Source organism: Bubalus kerabau, chromosome 1 (genome assembly GCF_029407905.1).
Source record: "Bubalus kerabau isolate K-KA32 ecotype Philippines breed swamp buffalo chromosome 1, PCC_UOA_SB_1v2, whole genome shotgun sequence".
Classification (NCBI taxonomy): Eukaryota; Metazoa; Chordata; class Mammalia; order Artiodactyla; family Bovidae; genus Bubalus; species Bubalus kerabau.
The window spans coordinates 127,062,962-127,084,538 of NC_073624.1; the positions used below are offsets into that span (position 1 = coordinate 127,062,962).

Here is a 21,577-nt window from a genome sequence, read left to right on the forward strand (position 1 = left end):
CAATACTGTCCTGGGCTTCCCTGGTAGCTCAGTGGTAAATAATCTGCCTATCAATGCAGGAGACACGGGTTCTATCTCTGAGTTGGGGAGATCCCCTGGAGAAGGAAATGGCAACCCGCTCCAGTATTTTTGCCTGGGAAATGCTATGGACAGAGGAGCCTTGTAGGCTACAGTCCATGGGGTCACAAAAGAGTCGGACAGGACTCAGCAACTAAACGACGACAACAAACAATATTGTTCTAAAAGTTCCCCCAAGCATTTTAGTGTGGTCAAGGTTGAGGTCAGCTGGTCTTGGGTTCAACTCATGTGAAGAAGGGGCCAGCCTCAAAGAAAGAGGTCCCAGCAGACAACCAGTCGTCACCTGGTTTTGTTGCTGTTGTTCAGTCACTAAGTTGTGTCCAACTCTTTGCAACCCCATGGACTGCAGCACACCAGGCTTCCCTGTTCTTCATCATCTCCCAGGGTTTGTTCAAACTGTGACCACTGAATCAGTGATGCCATCCAACCATCTCATCCTCTGTCACCCCCTTCTCCTTCACCGGGTTTTACCACTTTCAATTTTCCCCACCAGTCAGGCCACATGCTAAAGGCAATTTACTGCCACCCCTCATTTCAGTGACCATTCGCAACATAGAAAATGAACAGGAGAACTCTTCCTCCTCTGCCCCTCACCCCAGCTCCCGACACAGAGTTGTGTTCATAACAGGCTGTTAACAGGCTGATTAACAATGGTGAGTTTTCCTTCCTCACTCTGACCCAAAAAAGGTGCTAATAAAGCAATTATTGCACCAAAGAGAAGAGGAGCAAGGGGTCCAGAGTATGCAATGACTGAACAGCACTGAGCCCTAAGTATGTTGCAGTCTACTGATAAATCAACATTAAGGATGGGCCAACAGAGGAACAGAGCTTCTTTCAAAATTCTTAATGGTAAGTGAGCAAACTGCAGTTTTCTTTCAGTCACTGGATTCAATGCGTTCGAGTTATGAAAGTCAGACCAAAATAATATACAACCACAGATAGTTTAGCCTTTTATCTTTACTTTTAACCTACAAAGTGTAAAGTGTTCATAAAAGATTTTAATAAATATAGTAAGGCTTCAGGTGATCACCGTATTGAGTGGAAGAGTTTGCTTTCTAACATACTACAGCTGATACCCAGAATCTTTAAAACCAAAACCGTTCACCACCTTACAGTGAATGATACACATCGCTTGCCCGTTTTGTTTCCCAGCTCGAGGTAACTCTGCACTGTCTTCCACCCATCTCTGATGCACACAGAAGGACACAAAATATCTGGACAGGTTCAGAGAATGCAAGTCTCTTGATTGGTGTGGCCTGAAAGGTTTACTTTCTCAGTACACTTTTTTTACTGAGTCCCCTGGACAATTAGTAATGCAGCTTACAAATAAATAAAGCTCAACCAAGTGGCTCTGAAGCTCATGAAACAGCAAGAAAGGCAGCAGAAGGTCCTGAGGAAGGGCAGTAGTGAAATGTGAGCTCTCACACACTGCAAACTGGAAGCAAACCCCACCAGCAGAAAAGTAACTAGCTATATACAAGCTGTTTCATCTTGCCCAGAATACAAGAGGTCTTCTCCAGGGATTCTCTCATTATTCTCTCAGTATAACCCCTTGGCCACAGGGTCTCAGGACCGGGGTGTGAGGAGACTGCTGAGCACCTCCAGATCACTCAGCAGAAAGTGGCCCTCCAAACAGACCACGGCCCCCACGCCCAGGCACATGTCCCCGCCTGCAAATTAAGCTGGCAGTGCTGGTCCCACAGGCTCGAGGACGGCCCACAGAAGAGAAGCCCGTGCTGACAGTGGCCTGCCTCCTGCATCCTTTAGATGGACTCCAGGATCCAGTCGCCGCTGGAGAGTGGGGAGACGGGCAGCGTCAGGTCCCTTGGGGGGCCTCGCTCCTTCCCATCCTGGAGGGAGTTCTGCTCCTGGAAATATTCGTCCTCTTCATCGAAGAAGCCGTTCTCCAGAGCGTAAGTGCTGTCTGGGCTGGCCGCTGCCTGGCAGGCTCCCTTGTATTCCTGGATGGACTCATAGAGGCTGTACAACTGGCAGAGCAAGGACATGTCCAGCTGTCGGAGGCCAACCTTGAGGGAAGGGGCAGGGAGGTAAAAGCGAGAAGTCAGCAACAGAGTGAAATCTTAGCGGTGCTCTCAGTCAGCAATCTGCCCGTGCCGGCATGTTCTTTCCACATGGCCAGTGACTCAGAGCATCACTTGAATGCTCTGGCTCTTCAGTTTTGAGAAAACCTTAATTATGCAATGCCCACACCTCAGACGTTACCCAACATGTCAGGGAACAACCACATGTGTGGGGCAGCGAGCCTGGCCTGCAGAACATCGCCTGGTGATCTGGCCCGCCCTGCAGAGCAACAGCCTTGCACATTTTGAAAGCCCCAGCCAGCTTCACTTTGGACACCAAGATGCAAGGGTGTCATCTCTTCCTGCTACGATCAGATTCAGAGAAGACCCCCACGTGCTCTCTCCTTCCTGGGGCAACAGTCTCTGTAACAGAACCAGCAGCTCAGCAGTTAGTGTCATACGCTGCCCCCTGGAGCACCCACCTCCAATCAGCTGGGTCTCCAGACTCACAAGGAGTCAGACTCCCTCTCCTTTGGAGAAGAGGACATCTCCTCCTAAGATGGCTGTGGGGTCACTCCCCAGAGAGAACCACCGAATAAGCCTTAGTAAAACCTGGGCCTCTACAGATTCCCCTGGGAACTATTTCCCCAAGTGATAACAGAACAAAGAACATTTCAAAGTCACACATTTATCTTCAAGTTCCTCCCTCCCCCAGGGGCCCATCCCAGGGAAAAGAGAATAGTCAGGACAGGAAAATGCATCAATCCCAGAGAGAGAAGGGTTAATTCATCTAGAAATGCAGCGCAGACCAGCACATCTACTACTCTCTCCAGTGCGTGAGAACCACTCTTGTGAAGCCTGCAGACTCTGACTCCGGCCCAGGTCCAGGGCCACTGGGAATGGGGACGCCGAGCAAGCTGCTGAGCAGTCAACCTCAGGGACTCTCAAGATGGGAAACTCTAAACAGATGCCAGGAGACCTGCCCTGGGCCCTTCTGCTTCTGGGCTCTCAAGCAAGTTATTTATCATCTCTATGCCTTGATGACAAAATGAAATAATTTCTCTTAATCTATTGGGAGGATTAAATGAACTATCAACTATTTTAATAAACAGCAATCAAATGTCTCCCACGTACCAAGCACTACACTAAAGCACTCAAGATGCAAGGGAAATATGTGTAACATATGTATATGTATGTGTGTAACATATTTATATATAAATATGTATAACACAAGGAATATGTGTTTTTTTCAGTCTAACTTTATTGAGGCTTTCAATGGCTAAGTTGAAGATCTCTCTTGGTAAATGTCACAGTGCACTTGGAAATATGTGGGTTATTTTCACATATCTTTTGATACAGATGTCTAACATAATTCCACAGTGATATGAGAACAGACTGTATGATTTCAATACCTTTAGACCATGAAATCTTTGCACCTTGTTTTTATGTCCCCGGATATGTTTCAGTGTCTCCTAGTTTACACTGTATGAGAACTTGAATAGAATTTGTATCCTACTGTTGTGTGAAAATTGTATAAATCTTAATTATGTTGAATTGGTTCACAGTGTTTTTTCTGGTCTACTATATCCCTCTGCTTCTCTGTATATTTATTCCATTAATTTTTGAGAGTTTGATATTAAAACCCCAACTAAAAAGCTTAATTTATCTACTTAAAAAAATAATTGTAATATATAGTGGTGTGTGATGAAAGTGAAAGAGGAGACTGAAAAAGTTGGCTTAAAGCTCACATTCAGAAAACTAAGATCATGGCATCTGGTCCCATCACTTCATGGCAAATAGATGGGGAAACAGTGGCTGACTTTATTTTTCTGGGCTCCAAAATCACTGCAGATGGTGCTTGCAGCCATGAAATTAAAAGACGCTTACTCCTTGGAAGGAAGCTTCTGACCAACCTAGACCGCATATTAATAAGCAGAGACATTACTTTGTCAACAAAGATCCGTCTAGTCAAGGCTATGGTTTTTCCAGTAGTCTTGTATGGATGTGAGAGTTCGACTATAAAGAAAGCTTAGCGCAGAAGAACTGATGCTTTTGAACTGTGGTGCTGGAGAAGACTCTTGAGAGTCCCTTGGACTGCAAGGAGATCCAACCAGTCCATCCTAAAGGAAATCAGTCCTGGGTGTTCATTGGAAGGACTAATACTGAAGCTGAAACTCCAATACTTTGGCCACTTAATGCAAAGAACTGACTCATTTGAAAAGACCCTGATGCTGGGAAAGATTGAGGGCAGGAGAAGGGGATGACAGAAGACGAGATTGTTGGATGGCATCACCGACTCAATGGACATGGGTTTGGCTGGACTCCAGGAGTTGGTGATGGACAGGGAGGCCTGGGTGCTGCGGTTCTGGGGTTGCAAAGAGTTGGACACGACTGAGCGACTGAACTGAACTGATAGTGGAACGATATGTAACCTTGGTCTGTATTTTCCAAGTCTCCTGTAAATATGTTATCACACTTTAATAATTTAAAAAATAAAAAATATTTTAAAAATTATTAAAAATAAATTAAATATTAATATTTATTAATAAATATATTTTTAAAAGAAACACAGAGCATGTCAAAGGATTTAGTCTTTATAATTACCCGGCAATGATATTTTCTACACAAGAGAAGCTATCCGGTGACAAGACTAAATTCCAGGTCACTCTTCCCACCATCAACCACTCTTATTCACCAGCGACCTCTCTGGTACAGCTGAACAGACCACGGAAACGGAGCCACTCACACTGATCTGGCGTGTTAGCCAAGACACTCAAAAGGAAGACCCAGATAGAGAGGCAGATCCTGTTGTTTCTGGCGTGATTCCTGTCCTTCCAGAATTCCTTCTATGGTAGAACTTCTAAAGAAGCTGTTCCCAGGAAGAGACTTCCAGGACGCTGGGGGCGTGGCCTCCAGGCACGCTCCGCCCCAAGGCATCCTACTTTCAAAGTTAATGGGCTATTTTGTTGTTGTTAAGTTGCTAAGCCTTGCCGACTCTCTGTGACCCCATGAACAGCAGCCCACCAGGCTCCTCTGTCCATGGGATTCTCCAGGCAAAAATACTGGAGTGGGTTGCCATGCCGTCCTCCAGGGGATCTTCCTGACCCAGAGATCAAACCCGAATCTCTTATGTCTCCTGCAATGGCAGGTGGGTTCTTTACCTCTAGCGAACCCAAAACTGTAAAGGAAAAAGTAGTAGAGCGATGTGCTATCGGCCCAGGTGTGCCACTCTCCTGGACCACTGGAGGTGGGCCCTGGTGACTGCAGAAGCCCTGACTTCCCTCAACACCGTGCTGGCCCGAGTGCGGCTCCAGGTTGTTCTCCTTAGGTGCTGAAGTGTCCGAGGCATTCCCAGGCCTATGTGGGAAATGCACAGGCTGGGGGTTGGATCATAACCTGGACCTTTCTGCACTGTGGCGGCCGGTGACTCACAAAGCTGCCTTGTCATCGGGCGGAACGCTGGCCTAGAAACCAAGTCTGACCCACCTAGGAATACAGCAGAGCCCTATACACGCCTGTTACACAAGCCAACAGATGCCGAGGGTTTGGACTAATTTGACAGGGATTTAAACACAGCACATGTGCACGCCCACAGCCTGGCTTCTCAGGGCCTCCTTCAGACATGAGATTCAGCTTCCTCTGGTTCACCAGCAACCCTCCAGATTAGCCAGGAGGACAGGAGCTAAGTACATACAGGAGCAATCTAGCTTCCCACCCAGGACACCTCTTCCCCTGCTGAGGTAGTTTAAACATTTTCACCTGAATTTTCTACAGGTAAACTGAAAATCCCTAGGCGGCATCCCATAATCTGACCTGGAACAATTCTCCCTGTTCCTCCTCCACCGGTCAGCGAGGTCCCTTCATCCTGATTGTCCCCTGGCTCTGTGTTTTTTTTTTTAAATAGCGTCAGATTCATTTTATTTAATTCTCCAAGTTTTTTCCTTACCTTTTTTTATTTTTTTAAATTGGGAGATAATTGTTTCCCACTGCATCCCGGGCTTTCCAGGTGGCCCAGTGGTTAAGAATCTGCCTGCCAATGCAGGAGAGACGGCTTGATCCCTGATCCAGGAAGATCCCACACACCATGGAGCAACTAAGCCCATGCGCCACAACTTTTGAGCTTGTGCTATAGAGCCTGCAAGCCTCAGCTACGGAAACCCTAGCGCCCTAGAGCCCATGCTCCACAATGAGAGAAGCCACTGCAACAAGAAGCCTGAAGACCCAGCGCAGCAACAAATAAATAAATATATCTATTTTTTAAAGTGCAACACCAGCTCCCCCTCCTCTTCTGACTTGGATGGACTCAGTCACCAGTGCTCCTCACCTTCCCTCACCATCTCTGCCTGTCTCATGGCGATGCTCACTCTCTACCTTTGCTGTGGGTGCACATGGTCTTCCTTCTACTTGAGGACACACCCAGAAGGCACAGACCCATCTCCCCCTTGGGTCCCTCAGCACCCAGTGCAGACCCTGGTGGAGGAAACTCAGACACTGGTGACCAAGGGAAAGCTATAGAGACCCCGATGCCTTCCCAGAGAACGCCTCATGATGAAGTGGCCTGGCAGTGGGTTTGGGATCCACAGGCCCCTGGCTCCACCCCAAGGTGCCCCTGAGGAAAGCCACAGGCCACATGGTTCTCGCCATGTCATCAGAAAAGCACTCACCTCTTGCCTGACAGGAGAAGAGACAAACGAAGATTCCTTCCTGAGTGCTCACTGCAGAGCCCACAGCTGGGAGGCAGGGACAGAGAGCAGGCTCTCAACAGGAGGGCATGAGGCTCGGGGGTGTGGGAAGCAGAAAGAAGGCCTGGCCACAGAACTAAACTGCAGTTACATTTTAGGACATGATTAAATCACCCACAAACAAGAACTTCTCATCTTTCCGGAAAAAAAGTGGGCAGAGGCAGGGGCACATGCCCTCAGCAAGCCCACTATCCCTCACCTCTGTCCTCATCCTGCTGCAGAAGCCCGTCACCTTAGTGATGTGTTCCCCAAAGGACAGGCGCTGAGTCACAGCTGCATTCAGAAAACACAGCTCTTTCCTGAAAACCCAGTTGAAAAATTCAGACAGCCTCATTTTAGAAAAGTACAGAATTCTTAGACCCTGTAATTTGTAGCCCCTTGTTGTAGACTTCTGAGACAATCAAGAACAAGCCACTCATCACGCTTTAAACTGCTGGCCTGACTCCTTCCTCTCTCTGTTCAGGCTTCCTGCTTCCTTCCTGATCCTGTCCCACAAACAGAGCTCCCTGCACCCCACTTGCTGTACACACAGGTGGCTCACTCATCCCCAGCATCTCCAACAATAGGGCCAAACAATCCTGAACCACCCTCAAAACAGTTTCAAAACTCACAATGGGCTAGCCGCATGTATACACCTCAGACAGGATGGTGGTTCCCAGCTGGGTTTCGGGTCACCAAGTCTCTGAATATCCCTGGAAGGTGATGTTAAGGAGGAAGTTCTTCCTGACTTTTAGATGATAACAGAAATGTTACCATTAGGATATGAGGCTTAGGAGATGAAAGAGAACTGTGGTGGGAAATTAACTGATTGAAAACAAAGCATCATGAAAAATTTTAGGAAGTTTTTAGGAGTAAAAAATATACTTAAGAAAAATAGTCTGTTTTATTTAAGAAGCTAAAAGCCACCAGGGAAGCCCAAAAACAAAAGTTGGGGGTAATTCTCGTGCTTGTATGAAGCTCTTTTATGTCTGTCTTTTTCAAGAGACATAAAAGCAACTTTTTCTGAAATATAGCAATGAGTAGAAAACAAGACAAACATACGAGGAGATGGTCTTACCCAGGTCCAGATAGGAAATTGGGCCCAGGGTGGGGGCAGGGGAGTAAATCTGGTGCCAGCACAGTTTAGTCCCAGTGATCACACTGGGGTCACACTGGGGTCACTCTGCAATGAGCTTCTCCCGTGCCAGTCCACTATCTCCTCCTACTGTGATTCCTCAACCATAAGATGAAAGATACCCCACCTCACATGGTACAAGGGATGCATAGGTCTGAAGTTAAGCTACAGAATCAGGAACAGGGGGCCCCAAAATATGGAGACAGATGCAGAAAAAGTCTGGTGGGTGAACATTTAGTTTGAAACGTAACGGATGATAGAAACTTGACTGAAAAAATTATAGTCATACAATAAAAGGGTTTCTGTAGTGGCTCAGTGGTAAAGAATCTGCCTGCAATGAAGGAGACCCAGGTTTGATCCCTGGGTTGGGAAGATCTCCTGGAGAAGCAAATGGCAACCCACTCCAGTATTCTTGCCTGGGAAATCCCATGGACAGAGGAGCCTGGTGGGCAACAGTCCATGGGGTCGCAAGAGTCAGACATGACTTAGCAACTGAACACACACACACATACAATAAAAACCAGGCAGTTACTTAAAAGAGCAGCTCTCTAAGTACAAGAGTAGATCACTGACCAATGCACACCATTAGGCAGAAAAGTTCAAGGTACAGAATAGTACGCTGAGTAGGACCTCACTTTATACATTATCCATACACACATGCAAGCTTTTGACTAGAAGAGAAAATGTCTGTGAGCAGAATTCACTTCTGCAAAGTGGGACTGGATATTTACAGCCTTCTGTACTGCTAAAAAAATTTTTTTCCAACAAGCATGTTACTCTTAATTTTAAAAACTAGTTATAATAAAGTATATAACTTATGTGCATTGCTGGTAGGGCTGCATGCTTGTAAAACCTCTCAGCAGGACTCACTGGCAATATCTATCAAAAGCCTTAAAATATCATGTAACTTTTAACCAGCTAACCAGTTCATCGCTAGTGACTCTGGAGTAGAAAATCTCAGCTGTACACAAATAGGTAATCCTCATCCTTGTTTTGTGAAGTAGGTGTGGATTCTGTTATGAGGAAACTGAGCCCTGAAAGATGCAGGTCCTTCACTAAGAGCAGGGGCTGCAGCCGGGTGGTGGGGCTCCAGCATGCGTGCCCGACCATCAGCGTGCACTGCCCACACAGACTATGCTGGGAGAGGGCGCCATGTCAGCTGGGGGCCGCAAGCTGCTGAGATCACAAGTGACTCTTATTATTAGCCTTTCTGAATTTTCTCTGGTGGCTCAGATGGTAAAGGACCTGCCTGTAATGCAGGAGACCTGGGTTCGATCCCTGGGTTGGGAAGATCCCCTGGAGAAAGGAATGGCAACCCACTCCAGTACTCTTGCCTGGAGAATCCCATAGACACAGGATCCTGGTGGGCTACAGTCCATGCAGTCACAAGAGTTAGACATGACTGAGTGACTAACACTTTGACTTTCACCTTTCTGAGTTTTCCAGATTTTCTACTATGAATATGCATTAACTCATAATGAACCTTTAAAAACATAATAAATGGCTTGTAAATTTATTTTAGACAATACTATTAGTAAATGCCCCAAATTTAATGAGTGTCTAGTATGCATCCGCAGGACTGGAATGTAATTAAAGATTGCAGTGACTGACTTAATGGATCATAACCTGATTTCTGAATAAAGGATGTGTTGACAGAACGCTGACCTGCATGCTGTTTAAAAAAAAAAGACCAAAGAGAAAAGCTTCATCAGTGTTGATCTAACAGAGAAAGAGCTATGAACTCAGCTGCCTGAGCTGGCCGGAGATACTCCTGCAGGACCCCAAGCTCCCAGGTGAACTGTGATTCTGGGCTCCCTAAGCAGGCTTCCATCAGTCACTCGGCTCCTCCCCAGGGGGTATGCATCTGTCAACCTCATCTCCTGTTAATGCTGCAGCCCCACCGAGCTGAGGACTGCCTCAAAAGAGCCCTGGTGATTCAGAGAGAGCAAGCAGACCAGGTGCTACACCTGAAGGCGCCCACACCGATGGATGGAGCCCATTCTGCAGCTCAGCAGTGTGAGTGAAGACATCCTTGTCCATCTCTAACCTACAATAATGGTTGTACCAATGAAGCCCATTTCCTCTCATTCTGTCCTACGCAGAAAAGGAAAAAGAAAAAAAGCAATTGACCACTGTCTTTAAGACATGTCTTTGCACATTCCTTTATTTTCTTTCCCAATTACAAAAATAAAATATTCTAACTGTATTAAAAATTCAATGGCTCATAATTATATAGTCTTCCCTAATTTCATATCCTAATGCAGCAATCTTAAAGTGTTTTGGTCTTGGTTGGGACCCCTTTAGACTCTTAAAATTACTGAAGGTCCCAAAGAGCTCCTATTTATGTAAATTATACGTATCAATAGTTACCTTATTAGAAATGAAAATTGAGAAACTCTCATATAAAGCCATTCAAAAACACGACACCCACTGCTAACATATATCACATTTTTATAAATGAGATTGTGTAAGAAATCTTTTTAATGTCTGGCTTATCTTCTTCTGTACTTGATCTCTCATAACATGCTCTTTTGGTTTAAATAAACCTGGCCTCACATAGATATGTACTTGGGAAAAAGGAGTATTTAAACCACCTTTCAAGTTAACAGTGGATATTATTGTTTGGCACTATCCTTAAGCTGGCTCCAGTGTGGAATTTGAAACTATGCCAATGAGCTTTTAACACTGTTTCATTAAAATCCACCAGTCTTGCATTTTGAATGGATCTTTTAACCATGCACCAAGCATTAGTTATATGAAAAATGTGGAAAATTGATTCACTGAATGTAGACCTTCCAAATATTGATATATTTCCTTAGGTACTATTTTGGAAAGTCACATTTGCCCATATGATCACCACCTAATTATGGACACTCCCACAAAAGGATTTGGGAACCCATAGGTGTCCTCAGACCATAATTTAAGAACTACTGTTCTAAACATATCCACTTTTAGCTGTTTAGCTGTTTACCTCCCTCAAGACACAATGCACATACAAATGTATATATGTACTGTTTTGTAATTTACTTTTCCAAACCTTGAACACGTATGTTCATTTACATAGTTACCACATTCTTTTCAACAATTGTATAATATTCTATCACTGTTATATATTATTATTATAGAATACTACTATATATCACTGCAAAAGATATTCCTATATAAGTACTGTTATTCCCTTGGGTGACTATTTCTGTAAGAAAATTTTTTTAAATTATGAAAATGAAATTGCAGGGGAGAGGGCAGAGAAGGGAAATGGGATGCTTTCCTTCCAATCCCTCAATTCTGGGATCACAAACAGTGGACTATTCATCAAGGATGTGTCAAAGGCCTGCAAGTTCATTACTTAAGATGATGAATGCACACATGAATGCAGTTGATTCTAAAAATCAAGTGGGACTAGAGGAAAAAGCATGACTTAACTAATGACACATGGGAATTCAACACCCATTTGAAGGTTAGTTTGCATTTTGTCATTTTCTTGAATGATAACTAATTGAAATTGCCTCTCTGCAAGAGTAGATTCAGTAAAAGAGAAAATCTGAAGCTAAAAATCAGGAAACCAAGTTCTTGGACAATAAACAGAAAACTTCATGTCAGTGTCTAGTGTTTTTAGACAACTGACATAAAAAGCAAGAGAAAGGGTTGGTGTCCACACGATATTAAAGGCCAGTGGCCATCCCCAGTCTCCTTTGACCAAGGCTAACCAAGAATCCTACACTGAGAGCTAACACTCTTATTCCAGATGGCACTGCATGGGCTTGACTTGAGACTGGCCTCCAACCATAAGCCCATTTAAAGACTCAAACCCCCTCTCTGAGACCCTGTTGTCTCATATAGGGTGAAGACTGAACTCTGCAGGGATCTGGGCTATTCAAGTTCATGGCCGTCTCCTAGTTTCTAGTTCACCACACAAGGCTGTCAGGCATTTAGGTGTTGTCTCAACTAAAATTAAAAGACCCTTACTCCTAGGAAGAAAAGCTATGACAAACCTAGACAGTGTATTAAAAAGCAGAGACATCCCTTTGCCAACAAACAAAGGTCCATACAGTCAAAACTATGGTTTTTTCTAGTAGTCATGTACAGATATGAGAGTTAGACCATAAAGAAGGCTGAATGCTGAAGAATTGATGCTTTCAAATTGTGGTTCTGGAGAAGACTATTCAGAGTCCCTTGGACCGCAAGGAGATCAAACCAGTCAATCCTAAAGGAAATCTACTCTGAATTTTCATTGGAAGGACTGATGCTGAAGTTGAAGCTCCAATACTTTGGCTACCTGATGGGAAGAGCCAACTCTTTGGAAAAGACCCTGGTGCTGGGAAAGATTAAAGGCGGGAGGATAAGGGGGCAACAGAGGATGAGATAGCAGGATGGCAGCATCGACTAGATGGACATGAGTTTGAGCAAGCCCCAGGAGATGGTGAAGGCTAAGGAAGCCTGGCGAGCTGCATCCATGGGGTGGCAAAAAGTTGGATACAACTTAGTGACTGAACAACAACTAAAATGCGGGAAAGTTAAGTGTTGCTGCTCTCAGGAATCAAACCGTTTTTCTCAGATTCAATTCTTCACCCAAACCATTGCAGTTCAGGAATTCAAAAGTTCTGTGTGGACAACTTCCCACTCACAGGTGGGTGACCAAAGCAACTATTGGATAGTTTGAAAAAAAGAAAAAATGAGGCAGAGAGTTTTCAAAGTTACTATTTAGAAAGGCGCTGCTGATGGTTTGAGAAGTGGAACTCAAGAATCCTCAGAGATCTACCATCTCCCGTCTCCATGTCTGAGGCTCTCTTTCTGTCTCTACACTTTCATATGACGCTTCTGAGGACCTAATAAGCTTGATGAGCTAAACTTACAGGGCTGCTGGGCAGTGGTCTCTGAAGAACCCTGCAAGGAAAGATGTGTGCCAGGATCCCTGTGGACTCTGAGAGTCACGTGTGTGCTTCAACCACATGCAAGGATTTGAAATGCCAACAAAGATCCTCTGAGCCAAGCTAGCCTGTCAGCATACCAGATAAAAATCTTTCAAATTGTGGGGCCCTTGAGGCCAAAGTATATTTATCCAGAAAGAGGTCTGCAGGGAATAAAATTGGTATAGCCACTATGCAGAACAGTATGGAGGTTTCTTAAAAAGCTAAATATAGAGCTACCATAGCACCCTGCAGTCCCACTCCTGGGCATATGTCTGGAGAAAAACATGATCTGAAAGGATACATGCACCCCAATGTTCGTTGCAGCACTGTTTACAATAGTCAAGACATGGAAGCAACCTAGATGTCCATCAACAGAGGAATGGATTAAGAAAATATGGAACATACACAATGGAATATTACTCAGCCATTAAAAAGAACAAAATAATGCCATTTTCAGCAACATGGATAGACCTAGGGATTGTCATACTGAGTGAAGGAAGGCAGAGGACAAATATCGTATGACATCCCTTATAAGAAAGTAGAAGTGTTGGTCACTCAGTCATATCTGACTCTTTGTGAGCCTATGGACTGTAGCCCTCCAGGCTCCTCTGTCCATGAGACTTCCCAGGCAATAATACTGGAGTGGATTGCCACACCCTCTCCCAGGGTATCTTCCCAACCCAGGACTGAACCCAGGTCTCCTGCTTTGCAGGCAGATTGTTTACTGTCTGAGCCACCAGGGAAACCCAACATCCCTTATATGTGAAATATAACATGATACAAATGAACTTATTTACAAAACAGAAAAAAAAAACTCACAGCCTTAAAGAACAAATTTGTGGCTGTGGGGTGGGGTGTGGGGAGAATGAGGGGAAGGGACAGTGAGGGAGTTTGCAATGGACATGTACACTGCTATATTTTAAATGGATAACCAACAAGGACCTACTGTATGGCAGACGGAGCTCTGTCAACATTATGTGGGAGCCTGGATGCAAGGGAAATTTGGGGGAGATGGATACATGTGTAGGTATGGCTGAGTCCCTTCACTGTTCAGTTGAAACTATCACAACATTGTTTTGTTAATCGGCTATACCCCAATATAAAATAAAAAGTTAAAAAAGAAAAAATGTTTAAAAATACTAGCGATCTTATATTTTGGCTGTCCAGCAGTAGCCCCCTGCTCCATTTCTGCAAACTCTTCTTTCTTTTAGGGATGCCCAGCCCTGCACCCATCTGCAGAGTCACACCACCTTAGTAAATAAAACACCATCTTGGCCTCAGTCACCAATAGCTATCCAGACGCCCCAAGCTGGGCCCACTGGTATTCTTCCACACAGTATTTCCAAAGTGGCAGTAAGAAGCATGGCTGAAACTGGGAGTGTGGACACTGTAGACAGTCACATTCCAAAATGTAGCGGGGGGTGGAAAAAAGGAGGGTAAAGAAGATTACAGTAGTCTTCCTGGGTTCCCCACCAACCCTGGTTCTGGTCTGCCTCTGTACACATCCGGCCCTACAAGGCCCTCCTTTTGCAAGAGCTGGTTCAAACTGAGTCTCTATTATTAATAAAGTCTTCAGACATGAAAAGTGACACAAGGTCTAAACTACAGCAATGGTACTCCTGTAAAGATGCCCACCTCCGCTAGATGTTATAAGCTCCTTAACACCTGGAGAGTTCAGCCCTATATCCTAGTTCAGCCCTGTATCCTCTACAGCACTTTATAACCAGCAGACACGTGGCAAACATCTGTCTGATACAATCCAAATATACTCTGTTGGGCGGGGTGGGGGGAAACAATCTGAACTTCTTGTTTTAAAGGATGCTTTCAGGTCTAAAGAGCAAAAAGCATCTGTCTGACCCTCACAGCTCTCCAAATGGGCTCGCTGGGGGAGGGGAAGGGAGCTCACAATGGCACAGAACTTCAGAGTAAGCCCATTACTAGCACAGGAAGTGCTGAAACTCCAGCGGACATCAGGACTCGCAAAGCACAGCAGGGCGTCACCCACACAGGCGCCCCTCAACACTAGCTCCCTGTGTTCTGCCCTGATCATCCGGCAATCAGTTATCTGCAGGCCAGGCTCTGCCAGCCTCCAGCTCCGCGTTCTGAAATGTTTAACATCCACTGATGCGACGGCAAACCACCTTCCCCCATAAGCAGCCACTTCTCCTGACTCCCTTATTGCTGTGATGACCCCCCCTTTCCCAATGATGAATGACTAAAGTTATTACTGCCACATTAATGGCACGCCATGGAGTTTGACATTTTAATATACACTGACCTAGAAAATACTTGCAACATGTGCCCCCCCACCCCCCATAGCAGTAAAACCCTATGATTTAACAGGGTCTTGGAGCCAGACACGTCTGGCTGAGATTGTCACATTAGGTGAGCTACTTAAATTCTGAATCCTATTTTTTTAAATGTAGACTTTCAGTATCTATCTCATGGAGAAGTTATAAAAATCAAATAAGATGATGTAAGGAAAACATTTACACTGTGCCTACCAGGAGATATCCCCAAATAGTAAAGTGATCAGGTGCTAGGACTGTAATTTTTAAAATATTATTTATTTATGGCCGTGACACATCTTGTTTGCCTCGAGGACTTCTCTCTAGTTGTGGTGCTTGGGCTTCTCGCTGCAGTGGCTGCCCTAGTTGCTGGGCACGGGCTCCAGCGCATATGGGCTTCAGGAATTGTGACATGTGGGCTCAGCGGGTGCAGCCCCCCGGGGTCTAGAGCACAGGCTTAATAGTCATGGCACATGGGCTTAGTTGCTCTACAGCATGTGGGATCTTCCCAGATCAGGGATTGAACCTATGTCTCCTGCACTGGCAGGCAGATTTTTTACTACTGACCCATTAGGAGACAGCAGCAGAAGATATTAAGAAGAGGTGGCAACAATATACAGAAGAATTATACAAAAAAGATCTGAATGACCCAGATAACCACGATGGTGTGATCACTCACCTAGAGCCAGACATCCTGGAATTCGAAGTCAAGTGGGCATTAGGAAGCATCACTACGAACAAAGCTAGTGGAGGCGATGGAATTCCAGTTGAGCTATTTCAAATCCTAAAAGATGATGCTATAAAAGTGCTGCAGTCAATATGCCAGTAAATTTGGGTCACAGGACTGGAAAAGGTCAGTTTTCATTCCAATCCCAAAGAAGGGCAATGCCAAAGAATGTTCAAACTACTGCACAATTACACTCATCTCACATGCTAGCAAAGTAATGCTCAAAATTCTCCAAGCTTGGCTTCAACAGTATGTGAATCGTGAACTTCTAAATGTTCACGTTGGATTTAGAAAAGGCAGAGGAACTAGAGATCAAATTGCCAACATCCGTTGGATCATTGAAAAAGCAAGAGAATACAGAAAAACATCTACTTCTGCTTTATTGACTATGCCAAAGCCTTTGACTGTGTGGATCACAATAAACTATGGAAAATTTTGAAAGAGATGGGAATACCAGAACACCTTACCTGTCTCCTGAGAAATATGTATGCAGGTCAAGAAGTAACAATTAGAACTAGACATGGAACAGACTGGTTGCAAGTCGGGAAAGGAGTACGTCAAGGCTACATATTGTCACCGTGCTTATTTAACTTATACGCAGAGTACATCATGTGAAATGCTAGGCTGGATGAAGCACAAGCTGGGTCAAGATTGCTGGGAGAAATATCAACAACTTCAGATATGCAGATGACACCACCCTTATGGCACAAAGGGAAGAAGAACTAAAGATCCTCTTGATGAAAGTGAAAGAGGAGAGTGAAAAAGTTGGCTTAAAACTCAACATTCAGAAAACTAAGATCGTGGCATCCAGTCCTATCACTTCATGGCAAATAGATGGGGAAACAACAGAAACAGAGACAGACTTCGTTTTTGGGGCTCCAAAATCACTGCAGATGGTGACTGCAGCCATGAAATTACAAGACGCTTGCTCCTTGGAAGAAAAGCTATGACCAACCTAGACAGCATATTAAAAAGCAGAGACATCGCTTTGCCAACAAAGGTCTGTCTGGTCAAAGCTATGATTTTTCCAGTCGTCATGTTTGGATATGAGGATTGGACTATAAAGAAAGCTGAGCACAGAAGAACTGATGCTTTTGAAGAAGCATGTTGGAGAAGATTCTTGAGAGTCCCTTGGACTGCAAGGAGATCCAACCAGTCAATCCTAAAGGAAATTACTGAATATTCATTCATTGGAAGGACTGATGCTGAAGCTGAAACTCCAATACTTTGACCACCTGATGCGAAGAACTGACTCATTGGAAAAGACCCTGATGCTGGGAAAGATTGAAGGCAGGAGGAGAAGGGGATGACAGAGGATGAGATGGTTAAATGGTACCACCAACTCGATGGACATGAGTTTGAGTAAGCTCCAGGAGTTGATGAAGGACAGGGAAGCCCGGCATGGGGCAGGCAGTCCATGGGGTGGCAAAGAGTTGGACTTGATTGAACGACTTCTCTGAACTGAACTGAGCCATCAGGGAAGCTCGACTGTAATTATTAATTGTTTTGCTTAGGGGCACTTTCCATTAAAAAACTTATTTCTGGGGGCTTCCCTGGTGGCTCAGTGGTAAAGAATCTGCCTGCCAATGCAGGAGACACGGGTTCAATCCCTGGTCCAGGAAGATCCCATACGCCACAGAGCAACTAAGTCCGTGCACCACAGCTACTGAGCCTGTGCTCTAGAGCCCAGGAGTGGCAACTACTGAGTCCACGTGCCACAACTACTGAAGCCTGAGCACCTCAGAGCCTGAGCTCTGCAAGAGAAGCCACCATAAGAAGCCCTCTCATTGCAGCTAGACAGTAGCCTGTGCTCACCACAACTAGAGAAAAGCCAGCACAGTCAAAAATAAATAACATAAATAAAATTATTAAAAAAAAAAAGTCATCTCTGGCTCCTTATCATCACCATCCTGACTCTGATATTTACCCAGCAAGTCCTGTGGATTCTATTTCAATGAAGTGTCTCCCACGTGATTCTCGTTTCACATTCTGGGATCCCCAGGCTGCTGCAGGCTCTCATCTCTCCAAGCACATCTCCAGTACCTCCCAAGCTCAGCCAGCTCACCCCTCTAAGCACCCTGCGTTCACATTAACTCTTCGAAGCCAGTTCTCCAGCTTTACCTGTTCCTTTGCTACTCTTGAGGCTTTCCGCAGCCCACTTGGCCCCAACCGGTCCTCTCAGGTGGAATGTCCACGCCTGCCCTATTCCAACAGGAGCGCACGTCAGTCTGCATTTTCTATCACCCATTCTCTTCTTAAAATGCAGTCGCAATTCAGAGGGCTTCCACACTACTGCTCCTGTGTGCTTGTATACTTTTTAAAAAGGAACTAACTACATTCTGCCAGGACTTCTTGTTAGTTCCCTGGGCATAGATTTGACCTAAGGCCTTCAAATTAAATAGATCAACACAGACTACTGGGCAGATAATTCAAGCACAAACTCTCAACTCTAATCTTGCAAGCCCCCACCCCCACCCTCATGGGAGCCTCAGTTTGAAGCGACCACTGAGACCCCACTGCCCTAAGTTAGTAAATCTCAAAAAGGCAAAAAAACCCCAGAATACTCCTAAAGACTTTGTGACACTCCTTGAAAGGGACTTGTCAAGGCCTGTAGCCATGTTTTGTTTTTATCTCAGCTAAATATCAGACGGCTGTTTTTTTCTTGTGTTTCCGATAGGCTGAGAGAGAGCTCTGGTCCAGGGCATAATTAGAAGGCCATGACTGTACTTTAGTTGCACCAGGAGGGACCTGGAAAAACACTTTTGGGAACAGCATGGTTACTCCCAAGTTACCACTTAGGAGTGTGCAAGACTCCAGAGCATGTTTATAAACCAGAGAGAGCTTCACAGGGGGAGTGGCCTGAGGTTTTCCTGTCTCTGGTCCCTTAAATTAACCAGGATGAGTCTTCCTATTTCACCCTCTTTATTTATGCTGCATCCAAGTTCAGACTCTAAAGATACTGGGTGTAGGCTTATCTAATGAAAATACAGCTTACCAGCTGTGCAATCCTGGTGTTGATTAATGCTGATTAATAAATAAAAACAGTTGGCTTGAAATTTAAGTCATTCTGTAAGAAGCTTAGAAAATCTTCTCAGGCAGAACTGGAAATCACTTCAGTGGCAGCCACAGAGTGGGAAGACAATACTGAATTGCTTAAAAGGTGTTAACGCTGTTTCTAGATTTAATTCTTACTTTTCAGGACAGACATTTTCCCGAAAGAAATGCAAAATTGAATTTTTCTAAATAATATCGTAATATACTTAAAGCATATTTAAAGGATTCCTATTATAAATTTAGGTGCCAACTTATTTGGGGGGATAAAAAAAATTTTTCATATATTAGATTTCCTTAATAAAGTACTTACCTGTAGGGGGTAATCTGCATTAGGTAAAAGGAAAGTGCAAATTCTAAACTGAGAGAGTGGCCAAGAAAGGTGATCAGAGGCCTGCAGGAGCGTTAGACGGTTTTTCTGTTGTCTTCTGAGCTGGCCTAAGCCTGGAGAAAGCTGGAGACCCTTGAGCTGCTTTCGGCTTCACTTTAACTCATTAGTCCTAGTCCACGAACACCTAACATACTTTCCAACGACCGAGAAAAACTAAGCCCCATTGTTTGCAGCCCAGGCACAACCTGAAGAACCCACATGGACTTCACCCACACGGCGAGGACTCCACCCCCCCAATCCTCTCTAGCGGGCTTGGGGAACCGGCCACCACGCGGAGACTATCAGGGTGAGGAGCCGCTCCGCTGTAATCCGATTCTGCACGCGCCCTGGGCGGGGAGGAAGGGGCGAGGGCTATTCCAATCCGCAGTCTACACTCGCGAGGACAAAAAGCTATTCTCTTCAGGGCAGGAAAACACAATTGCACACAGCTCTTAACCCCGCGGGCGCAGTGAAGGCCGCCCCCCGACCCCGGGACATGAGCTGCCCCCTGGGGAGGGGTGACCAGCCGCCCCCGGCCCGAGGCCAAGCGCTAGCCCCACGCAGCTCCTCATGGGTCTCTGAGCCAGCTGGGGCCAGACGAGGAGCGCCGGGTCTCCAGAAAACTGCCTTTTGAAAGGGGTACCTCCCTGGGCGAGGGTCCAGTAGTGGGCACAGAGAGGACAAGCAAAACGGGGTAGTTGAGAGGGCAGTTTCCCTCTTTACGCGTCGGCGCCTGGGGCCAAAGAGCCTGAGACGGGCGGGTGGCGCAGGGACTTCCGGCGAACTTTCCCAGAACGGCGAGCCCGGCTGGAAAGGACCCCCGCTCCGGCCCGCGGACCTCCCTTACCATCTCCTTGCGCAACAGGGCCAGCGCGGCGTCCAGGTTGGGGGGCTTGGCGGGCAGCGCCGCCGCCCTAGCCCCGCCGCCTCCCGCGCTCCCGCGGCTCAGCTCGTCCTGGATGCGGGACTTCTGCGCGTACAACCTCTCCAGGTGCCTCCAACCCCCCGACGCGCCGCCGCCCGACGCCGAGTGCAGCAGCCCGCTCAGGCTCTTGGGCAGCGGAGGCAGCCCGTCCACCCGCAGCCCGCGCACGGAGCCGGCAGCCCCGGCTCCGCTCATCCCGTCCGGCCTGACCGCGCGCTCTCCGGTCCGCAGCCGCAGCCACCGCCGCCGCCGCCGCCTGGGGCCCTTGCTCCCCAGCCCGCCCCCTTCCCGGGGGCGCTCCGCCCACTTCCCCTCCCCACATCGCTGCCCTGCCCCGCGCCCCGCCCCGCCCCTCCCCGTGCCTCCACCCCCCCACGCCCCGCCCCCTCTCAGCGCCCCCTCCCTGTGTCCCCTCCCCGCGCTCCGCCCCCATCCTCGCCCCGCCCCGTCCCCTCCCGTGCCCCCTCCCTGCGTCCCCGTCCCGCGCCCGCGCCCTCTTGGGGCCCCACCTCCCCGGCTTTCCTGCGGCCCCGCCCACTCACCCTCCACCCCTGCGTCCATCCCCGGGCCGGTCCCTGGCTCACCTTTAGCACCTCCTGGGACTCTCGCCTGCCGGCCCTCCTCGTGGAGTCGAGCCCTGCCCTGGCTGCCCCACTCCCGGCAAGGTGGGCTCCGCCAAGAGACCTCAAAGCTGCTTGTAATTACTGATAGGCGAGGGTCACCTCAGATGCGATCTGACGAGGCCAGTTGGTGCGGCGAATCGGGGTATAAAGGCTCCCCCTCGGGGCAGGCAGGACGTCGGGAAGGTTTGGTAGTGCTGGGATCGCGCCGGCGGTCACGGTCCTTAGAGGCGGCGTGGTCGCAGCCGACGGGGTCCGCGGAGACCGCGGGGAAGGAGGCGGGGCTCTGGCCACGGGAACCCACCGCACCCCACCCCCGCTCCCGCCCGTCCGCGAGGGCTGAATCTAGACCGCCTCCTGCTAAGTGTGACTTCCTGCCGGGAGAGCTGGGGCCCCCAGGCTCGGGCTAGTCACTAGTTCACTCGAGGGCCCACAGGCCTTCTCTGTAAATGGCAACGTCCATACCATTGTCCGTACCGACAGCAGCCAAAAGGAGCGCTGAATCAAGAAGAGCTTGGCCAAGAGGAGCCAAGAGTCATCTTTAGAAACCTCAAAATGCGACCAAACGTGTCCTTCAACCTGGCTACTCTGAACACAAGAGTAGTTCTCAATGGAGATGTTAGGAGAGTGAAGAAAAGGATTATATCTCAGAAACTATTCAACTCTGAGGCAAAAACAAATACGATTCACATCTCAGAGAGGGAGAGAAAAGAAAGAAGGCTCTATCTTTT

The 21,577-nt window shown here is 46.9% G+C and overlaps 1 protein-coding gene and 1 pseudogene across 1 annotated transcript; one reads left to right on the forward strand and one right to left on the reverse strand.

The window, feature by feature from the left end:
- Positions 1-1,017: 1,017 nt before the first annotated feature.
- FAM89A (family with sequence similarity 89 member A) lies at positions 1,018-20,484 on the reverse strand. Its single transcript, XM_055588020.1, has 2 exons — positions 20,149-20,484; positions 1,018-2,105 (listed from the first exon to the last, which is right to left on the reverse strand). The coding sequence occupies exons 1-2, from the start codon at positions 20,419-20,421 to the stop codon at positions 1,842-1,844; spliced, it is 537 nt and encodes a 178-aa protein (XP_055443995.1). The 5' UTR covers positions 20,422-20,484; the 3' UTR covers positions 1,018-1,841.
- Positions 11,307-11,661, forward strand: LOC129641221 (short coiled-coil protein B-like; annotated as a pseudogene).
- Positions 20,485-21,577: the final 1,093 nt, after the last annotated feature.

Excerpts from the sequence above, each read along its gene's own strand:
- FAM89A (XM_055588020.1), bottom strand. The coding sequence starts at position 20,421 with ATGAGCGGAGCCGGGGCTGCCGGCTCCGTGCGCGGGCTGCGGGTGGAC. Across the intron at positions 2,106-20,148 it reads CCCTGTTGCGCAAGGAGATG|GTTGGCCTCCGACAGCTGGA; the intron begins GTAAGGGAGGTC and ends CCTTCCCTCAAG.